Genomic DNA, 9,904 nt, shown 5'->3' with positions numbered 1-9,904 from the left:
CTGAGAGGTAAAACGACGTAAATTATTTTGTATAAAAATTTAAGAGAATGCTCATAGGTTATTTTGCATTTCGCTAATATTTTTAAAAATTAAATACTTAGAAGAAATCGGGTTTGAGGATAGTGTAGTTTCGGATATGCAGAACTTCATGCTATGAATAACTCAGTTTGTTTACTTTTGGCGCATATGACCTTTTGAAAAAGTACTCTAGAATATTTGATTATGCGGGAAGATTCTAATTTTTATGCAGACTTTTGATCCATCTGCATACAGTTTTCGCCAACTTCAACATGGTCCCACTTTAACTTTTGGGGGGGAGCGGGCGATTGTCGTGCTTCGCCAGTGCCAGTTAAGACGCTTAAGCAAAGACACACACCTTAAAAATTTAAATTTTTGTGTTGCTCACTCACACCAATACCACTCGCACTCGCCAGCACGCACACTGCCTCAGTTATCGTAACGCCCAAGCTGTCAAACATTCTTGTTTGTTTTTCCAAACTTGTTTATAAAAAAGTTAGTGCGCTTTTTTCGATTTAATCGATTTGCTTGCGAAATTGAAGGTAAGTTTTCATATTGATTAATCACATTACACATAATTACATGACGCGCTTCTTTCCCCGGCAACAGATATGATGATTTTCCAGCCTGTGGAACACCGGGACGAGTTGGCAGCTTGCTCCTCCGCCACCTCTTCCAAGCGGCGCACAGCTTCTCCGACGACCAAAACGGCCACCGTGGCCTGACCCAACTCCCGGCAACGAAAAAAACGAAACTATTGGCACTACGCCCCCCGGGGCATGGCCTTCCTCTAACGTGGGATTTCTGCTCCAGCGCCTCTGACGAGACAGGAGAAACCGGGACCGACGTTTTACTTCACCATCCGATAGAAGCTCAGTGGATAAGGCGGGAATCGAACCCGCGTCTCATAGCAACTCCCGGCAACATTGGCGCCCAATCCGTATCATGCTGAACGCGCTACCTCAGGTCGTCGAACCGGCCACTGTCAATCCGGCAGGCAGTTTTTCTAGGCTGCAAGAGCGAACTGATTCTCCGCGCCGTCGCCTCGACCAACTCAATGTTCCCCGACGGATCAACCGCCGTCGAGCTGGTCAACTCGCTGCAGCGCAAGATGCCAATCCGGCCGTCCAGCAGTTTGTTCAGTCCGTCCTGCCCCAACATCCAGCGCAGTATGTCGGTGCTGAGCCAAACGGTCGCCGGAGAGAAACAATTCTCTGCGCTGCCACCGTAGCAGTCTGTGGCCAACTCATTGTTCCCCGGGAGATCAACTACGACCGAGCAGTCCAACTCGCTGCAGCAGATTCAACCTCTAGCAACTTCAGTGACGTCACGCAACCGGGGCCGGCTGTTTTGCACTTGAGGCGACTACCGTGGAAGCGACCAGCCCGGAGGCCACGAAATCGCTGAAGGAATCCCTGCGGGAACCTCGCCTTCGCAAGACCAAACTGACTCGAAGCAACAAGATATTCCAGCGGAAGTTGATTCAGTGGCAACTGCAGCAGTCTGTGGCCAACACATTGTTTCCCGGCGGATCAACCGCGACCAAGCAGTCCATCTCGTTGCAGCTGATTCAACCTTTCACTACTTCAGGGACGCCACGCCGACGGGGCCGGCCGAGGTCGCTTCGGCAAGAGTTTCGTCAGTTGTAAACTCATTTGATTAGCGTTGAAAGCAGCTTTTCTGTAACAATTCAAAGTTATGCTTTATTTAACTTAATTTATCGTTATTTAACTTAAATTACAATAATTTGGCTTAATTTACCTTTATTTAAATTAATTATACTAAATTTTACTCAATTACACAAAATTTAATTTGATAAATCTATTCTGAACTTAATTTTACTTAATTTATCTTTATTTTACTAAATTTACCTTATTTATTCAACTTCATTTTACTTAATTTATCTTGAGTTAACTTAATTTAACTTAATTCAACTCAATTTATCTTTAACTTAATTTAACTTAAATTAATTTAATTAAACTTGATTTAACTTAATTTAAGTTAAATCAACTTAATTAAACTTAATTTAACTCAACTTGATTTATTTTTCTAGTAATTTATTTTACCTAATTTATCTTTGTTGAACTTAATTAACTTTAATTTAACTTAGTTTATTTTAAAGTCTCTTTATGTATCTTAATTTAAATTAATTTAACTAAATTAACGTAATTCAACTTAATTTTACTAAATTGAATTCTATCTAAAAAATAACTGAATTGAACTAAATCCAATCAAACTCAACATAGGTTAGCTGAATTTAAGTAAATTCAACTTAATTTAAATTAACGAAATTTAACTTAATTTAACTAATTTTACAAAATTTAATTTAAACTAATTTAACTTAATTTAAATTAATTCAACTTCATTTAACTTAATTTATTTTAATTTAACTTAATCAAACTTAATTTTATTAAATTTAACTTAATTCAACTCAATTTAACTAATTTAACTTAATTTAACTGAATTTAATTTAATTTAACTTAATTTAATTGAAATGAATTTAACTTGCTTTAGCTAAATTTTAATTAATTTACTTCATTCAACATAATTTACGTAATTTAAATAATTTAACTTAATTTGATTTATATTAATTTAACTTAATTTAAATTAATTTAACTTCATTTAACTTTACTTAATTTAACTTAATTAAACTTAATTTTACTTAATTCAACTTAATTTTACTTAATTCAACTTAATTTTACTTAATTCAACTTAATTTAACTAATTAAACTTAATAAAACCTAATTTATTTTAATTAATTTAAATGAATTTAACTTAATAAAAATTTATTTAACTTAATTCAACTTATTTTAACTTGATTCAGCTTAATTTAACTTAATTCAAATAAATTTATCTTTATTTAACTAAATTCAACTTAATTTAACTTTATTTAACTAAAACTAACATCATTTGACTAAATTTAACTTTATTTGAATCAATTAAACTCTATTTAACTAAATTTAACTTAACAATTTTTTTTCAAAATTTATTTTACCTTATTTATTTTTATTCAACCTTAATTACCTTTATTTTACTTTGTTCATTAGAATTTATCTTTATTTAAATTAATTCTTCTTAATTTTAAAGATTTTAACTAAATTTACTTCTATTTAAAAAATAAACTAAATTAAACTAAATGCAATCAAACTTAACTAAGTTTAACATAATTTAACTTAATTTAAATTGATTGATCATAATTAAATTGGGTTAAATTTAGCATAATTTTGTTAACTTATGTTAAATTTAGTTACATTATGTTATATAATGTTAAGTTATGTTTAATGTAGCTAAATTACATCAAATTACGTGAAATAACGTTAATTTACGTTTAATTAAGTTTAATAGAGTTAAGTTTAGTTTGATTCAGTTTTGTAGAATTTAGTTATTTTTTTTAAATAGAATTAAATTTATTTAAATTAAGTAAAATAAAGTTGAATTAAGTTAGAATAAGTTAAACTGCTTAAAATTTAGCTTAAAAAGAAACTTAGATAAACTTAGTTTATTGAACATAATTTGACTTCAAATAGTTTAATTTAGCTTAGGTTATTTAAATTAAGCTTTATTTCAATTAATTAATCTTTATTTTACTGAAATACCCTTATTTGGCTACATTTATCTTTATATAACTTAATTAAACTCAATTTTACAAAATTTAACCTTATTAATCTATTCTGAACTAAATTTTGCTTTATTTATCTTTATTTTACTTAATTTACCTTAATAGATTTCAATTATTCTTTAGTTAACTTAATTTATCTCAATTTAAATTAATTTATCTTAACTATCGTGATCAACTTAATTTTACTAAATTTAACTCTATTTAACAAAAAATTACTAAAATCAATCAAACTTAACTAAATTTAACTGAATTCATCCTTATTTTACCTAATTTTATTTTTAATGTATTTTAATTGAACTTAATTTTACAAAAAAATACTAAATTCATATAAATTCAATTAAACTTAATTAAATTCTTGCTTTAACTGAATTTAACTTTAACTGAATTTTACTAAATTTTATGTCAATCTTAAAATCATATCTTTGTTTAACTTAATTTAACTAAATTCACTATATTCAACTTTACTTAGCAAACCCAATTTAACTTTATTTAGTTTAATTTAGTGAAATTTAATTTAATTTATCTAAATTTAACTTAGTTTAACTGAATTTCACTAAATTTAAAGTCAACTGATTTTTACTAATTTAAAGTCAACTGATTCTTACTAAACTTAACTGAAATAAACTAAATTTCAATAAATTAAACTAAATGTAACTGATATTAACTACACAGAAAAAAATAATGTAAATTTGGAAGCTTTAATTTTGGAAGGTTGAATATTACCTCTTTTATGATGTAATTTTACCTCAATTTAGACTGAAAAAGTGACATTACAACAGAAAAGTGGTAAAATTACACATTTCCAGAGGTAAAATTACACCTTTTTTCTGATATAAAAGATGTACCCCTTCCCAGATGTAATATTACCATGATTTTTTTTTTCTGTGTAAGTTTAACTATTATTTTCTAGATTTAACTTAATTTAACTCAAATTTACTTGGTTTAACTTTATTTAGCTAAATTTTGCTGAATTTAACTTATTGTAACTAAATTTAACTTAATTTTATTTAACTAAATTTTACTGAATTCAACTTAATTGAACAAAATTTAAAAACATTTAACCTAATTTAGCCAAATTTTACTAAATTTAATTGAATTTGTCTTAGTTTAACTGAATTAAACTTATTTTAACTGATCTTAACTTAAATCAATTTAATTTAATTTACCAAAATTTAACTAAACTGAACTATTGAACTAAATTTAATCAAATTTAGCTAAATTTAACTAAATTTTACAAATTTCAACAAAACTTTACTAAATTTTACCAAACTTTACAAAATTTTACTAGAATAACTTAATTTTACTAAATTTTACTAAATTCTACTAAATTTTACTAAATTTTACTAAATTTTACTAAATTTTACTAAATTTTACTAAATTTTACTAAATTTTACTAAATTTTACTAAATTTTACTAAATTTTACTAAATTTTACTAAATTTTATTAAATTTTACTTAATTTTACTTAATTTTACAAAATTTTACTTAATTTTACTTAATTTTACTTAATTTTACTTAATTTTACTTAATTTTACTTAATTTTACTAAATTTTACTAAATTTTACTAAATTTAATTTGACTTTACTAAATTTTACAAAATTTTACTAAATTTTACTAAATTTTACTAAATTTTACGAAATTTTACGAAATTTTACTAAATTTTACTAAATTTTACTAAATTTTACTAAATTTTACTAAATTTTATTAAATTTTACTTAATTTTACTGAATTTTACTAAATTTTACTTAATATTACTTAATTTTACCTAATTTCACTTAATTTTACTTAATTTTACTTAATTTTACTAAATTTTACTAAATTTTACTAAATTTTACTTAATTTTACTAAATTTAATTTAACTTTACTAAATTTTACTTAATTTTACTAAATTTTACTAAATTTAATTTAACTTTACTAAATTTTACTAATTTTAACTAAATTTTACTAAATTTTACTAAATTTTACTAAACTTAACTAAATTTTACTAAATTTTACTAAACTTCACTAAATTACGCTAATTTTTTTCTAATTTTTACTAAATTTTACTTAATTTTAATAAATTGTACTAAATTTTACTATATTTAACTAATTTTAAACGAAACATAACTAAGTTTTAATAAATTATTTTTTTTTTCTAAATTTTACTAAATTTAACTTATTTTTATTTATAGATGAATTCATCTGAATTTCTTCAACTTAATTTAACTTCATTGAACTTGAATTAACTTGATTTAACTTAATTTAACTTTTTTTTTAACTTACCTAATATCAACTAAATTTTAATAATTAATATTAATTTAACGTTATTAAAACTATTATGGTTAGTTTAGTTAAAATAATTTTATCAAATTCAGTTATTTAAACCAATAGGACCAGTTTAAATTAATTTAAACATATTAATTCAACTTTTATTTATATAGGCTAGTTTTAAATAGGTTTAGTGGCTTTTATTGTAATTTTAAAAACTCTTTGAATAAACATTTTAATCTGTTTTGTTTTTTTATCACCCTATTCGTATTGATCACCCTAACCGCTCTAAACTGAATCCGGAAGAAGAAGCACCCCCAAAATGCGCCCCGTTCCGCCATCGCTTTTTTGCCCGTTATCGTGGTCAAAACGGGCCCAAAAGCGTGCCACAGACGGGCGTAACATAGCGGCCAAAATGCGTAACGCCCGCCTAAATGTTGCATTCTGGCACGCAATGGGCCACAACGAGGGGAAAAAGCGTGCTGAAAATCGGGCCCGCTTTCAGGCAAAACGTCCCCGCTTTTTGGACGTTTTCCGCCCATTTTTCTATGTGGGCGTTGGCAACGCGGTGCGTGCGTGAGGAACTGCAGACATGTCAAACATCATAAACGTCAAAAACCATCAGCTCGGCGCCGCGATTCAGAAGTGAAAAAGTTGTGCAAAAATCTCAAATTTCTCGGGAAATTGACTGTAAAACAAGGATTCATTCACAACTTACCTGCCAACTTAACAAGTAAGTAATAGTCTTAATGAAACATGCAACATGAGTCAATTCGTTGAGGATCGATAATATTTGCCGGTAGTTCGTCAGGAAAAATTTGCAAATTTCTAACCTCCAAAACCCCAATGTTTACGAAAATTTACAAGGATTTTTGATTTGGAATTTCCTTATTAATTTTCTTTCAACATATTATTTTGTTGACTATTTGTATACAACGCTTAAAATAAAATACAACAATCCATATAGCTAAAAACATATTTAAAATTTTACCTTTTATGGAAACCATAGATAAACAGATCAAACTCATTGGTCCTGACTTTGGTTTAGTTGTATCAGTTTTAAATCTTGGATGTTTTTGTGAGCCTCGTATAACAGCGCATTAAAAAAATACTAAATTAGTATAAATTTTATTTTTAAAATAAGCTTTTTTAATAAATAATAGTTGTCTGTGGTTCAATAACACCAAAAAGCTTCGTTGTGTGCGTCTGTCATCGCGTGTTGTGACAGCTGATGACAGTTCGAGCCATCATGATGTTTTCCTTTCTGACTCAGCTGTCACCACCAGAAACACTCTTTTTGCTCCACATTGCACGGTTCATTTTTAGTTTTGATTTCACGCAGAAAAGACGCACAAAAAGCGCTTTCACAAGTTTTCCACTTTAAACAAAAGTCGGATGCATTTAATCGCGTCAGCAATTTAAGAAAGTGTGATTAAATCCGTGCAATGAACTTCCAGGAGGGACTGATTGCAGTGTTTTCCGTTCTTGCCTCTCTTCTCATTGTGATTGTGGTCGTTTGTTTGGGTTCGTGTGCTGGTTTTTGGCCATAAATTGCAAAAAATGTTATTTTGGATATTTTTTTTCTCGTTATTTCAGGTTGGTACCTGGTGTGGAAGTTGTTCCTGTCGCGGTTTAAGCTGGTTCGCGAGCTGCTCGGTTTGGCTCAGTCCGCAGATTCGCCAACACACACGGACGGTGCGTCGGCAGCAGGTTCCGGAGGGGACGCAAGCAAATCACGAAACGCCCGAAAGGTACGGAGAGATTGAACCCCGCGGGGTAGCTTCGAGAGAGGTTGAGAGAAAGCAATCGTAATCATGAACATCCGCTGTGCAAAGCCCGAGGATCTGATGAACATGCAGCACTGCAATCTGCTGTGCCTGCCGGAGAATTATCAGATGAAGTACTACTTCTACCACGGATTGACGTGGCCCCAGCTCAGTTACGTAGCTGAGGATGACAAAGGTAACATCGTGGGTTACGTGCTGGCCAAGATGGAAGAGCCGGAACCGGGCGAGGAGAGCACCCATGGACACATTACTTCGTTGGCCGTGAAACGAAGCTACCGCCGACTTGGGCTGGCCCAGAAACTCATGAACCAGGCCTCGCAAGCGATGGTCGAGTGCTTCAACGCGCAGTACGTCTCGTTGCACGTTCGCAAGTCGAACCGAGCTGCGCTGAACCTGTACACCAACTCGCTCGGCTTCCGCATTCTGGAGATTGAGCCGAAATATTATGCGGACGGCGAGGACGCGTACTCGATGCGGCGCGATCTGGCAGAACTGGCCAAACTGTTCGAGAGGGAACTGCCGCCGAGCGGAGGAACGGAGAACCATGACGGTGCGGCGGTAATAACTAACCACAAGGGAGCCGGTCACGCGGGACACGACGGACACTGTTGCTAGTGATGAGACGGGAGGGCTGCCCAAATACGACGGATCGTGAGTAGATTTTGTGCGTTCAATCAGAAATAACGGCGAAGAATACAGTTTAAGGTACGTGTGAAAATGGTAGATGCGCGTGTTCTGGTCTTATCCGAACAATCCCTTATGACCGCAAAATTATGAATTTTCAACTCGAACGTTAAACCGGTGTTGCTCTATGGGAGTGAGACATGGGATCAAACCACGTCAAAACTTCAGATCTACGCAGCATCATTACTGTTTGGTGACTCCACAATTGGGTAACGAACGCGGAGGTGCATCGGAGTAGCTAGCAGATTCCCGAGTAAAATTGGATGTTACAAAAATAAGTTAACCAAACATTAATGACCGATTCTTAGCGAAGCTACACCAAAATGTCACTTTTTTCAATTTTCAATGTGATTTTTTATATGAAAATTACATTTTAATTTTGATCTAATAATTGCAATGTGCTTTAAATGCGTTTTCTTATCTTTCTTATCTGAAATGCCAAAAATATTGACCAAATCGACGGTAACATTTCAAAAGGCATCATGTACATTTTGACACTTTCTGGGTTATTGCATATTCTAAAAGTACTCCTAATAAGCTACCTCTCCACCAAAAATGAGCAAAAGTTACTTCAGTAAAGTCTGTTTAATCATGATTTTAAATAAAGTAACATAAACAAAATCTCTGCCATCAGCAGTCCCTGTTTATATAGCCCTGTCAACCTGTCAAACAAAAGACTACATAAACCTCGTGACGAAAAAAAAAGCATCATGAACAAAGCGCCATGTACATTCGGCGAAGAAAAACGAATCATAACAAAGCGCTCCCTTCAATGCCAGCAGGGTGATATAGACGTTGGTGATTTCAAAAGGATTTATGTTTGTTTTTCTTAAATAAAACGATGGAAATAATTTTTTATTCAATTTGGATGATCTGGTATCAATGGAAGCAACGTTTTTCATCGTTTGTTATTATTACAACATCTTATTTGGCTTTTATATTAAAATGGGAATTGAAAATGGATGCTCAACATTCAAATGCGTTTTCCTCAAAACGCATGGTTTGTACATGATGCTTTTTGAAATGTTGGCGTCGAAATAAGGTCTGCAAGTCATGGAATGGGAGAGAAGTTTTTTGATAAATCTGCTCCTTTCGTTGTCCCGCCACGAAAAGAAATGGCTGGCAAAAACTCAAATCTCAACCAAATCTTTCAGTTCAAGGAGCAAAAGATTCGTTTTTCAATTTGTGATAATGTGTAGAAGAGCAAAAGTTTCAAAAAATCAATCTGGCAAAACTGTGTCGATTTTTTTGGTGCGCCTTTTAAAATTCCAGTTTTACGAAGTTGTCCCGTCACGCTACATTTTCATTTCAGGAGAAGCACAGGTATAATATTGTTCATTATGCATGTCATTTCTATGTTGGAAAATCAATTATCTTTTCAAATATGTAATAATATTGGGGGGTTTCTTCTTTAATTGTGCCACTACAGCCAAAACGCTGAAAAAAACTTGGGAATTTTTTGAAAAGGAGCCGAAGAATCGGTCTAATACAGATCGGATTCGTTAATTCTAATTTCGCTTCTTCGAATGTCCGTGTGTTCGAATGCTCGC

At 31.5% G+C, this 9,904-nt stretch overlaps 2 protein-coding genes across 2 annotated transcripts; both read left to right on the top strand.

The window, feature by feature from the left end:
- The first annotated feature begins 7,142 nt into the window (after positions 1 to 7,142).
- On the top strand, positions 7,143 to 7,675 carry LOC119770302 (small integral membrane protein 13). Its single transcript, XM_038264925.1, has 2 exons — positions 7,143 to 7,407; positions 7,480 to 7,675. The coding sequence occupies exons 1-2, from the start codon at positions 7,329 to 7,331 to the stop codon at positions 7,647 to 7,649; spliced, it is 249 nt and encodes an 82-aa protein (XP_038120853.1). The 5' UTR covers positions 7,143 to 7,328; the 3' UTR covers positions 7,650 to 7,675.
- Positions 7,662 to 8,393, top strand: LOC6042841 (N-alpha-acetyltransferase daf-31). Its single transcript, XM_001870802.2, has one exon. It carries the CDS (start codon positions 7,698 to 7,700, stop codon positions 8,283 to 8,285), a length of 588 nt encoding a protein of 195 aa, XP_001870837.1. The 5' UTR covers positions 7,662 to 7,697; the 3' UTR covers positions 8,286 to 8,393.
- The last annotated feature ends 1,511 nt before the right edge of the window (positions 8,394 to 9,904 follow it).

This window comes from Culex quinquefasciatus, chromosome 3, assembly GCF_015732765.1.
Source record: "Culex quinquefasciatus strain JHB chromosome 3, VPISU_Cqui_1.0_pri_paternal, whole genome shotgun sequence".
NCBI classification, from domain to species: domain Eukaryota; kingdom Metazoa; phylum Arthropoda; class Insecta; order Diptera; family Culicidae; genus Culex; species Culex quinquefasciatus.
The sequence above is the reverse complement of the archived record's forward strand: the minus strand, read 5'-3'. Positions and strand labels throughout refer to the sequence as shown.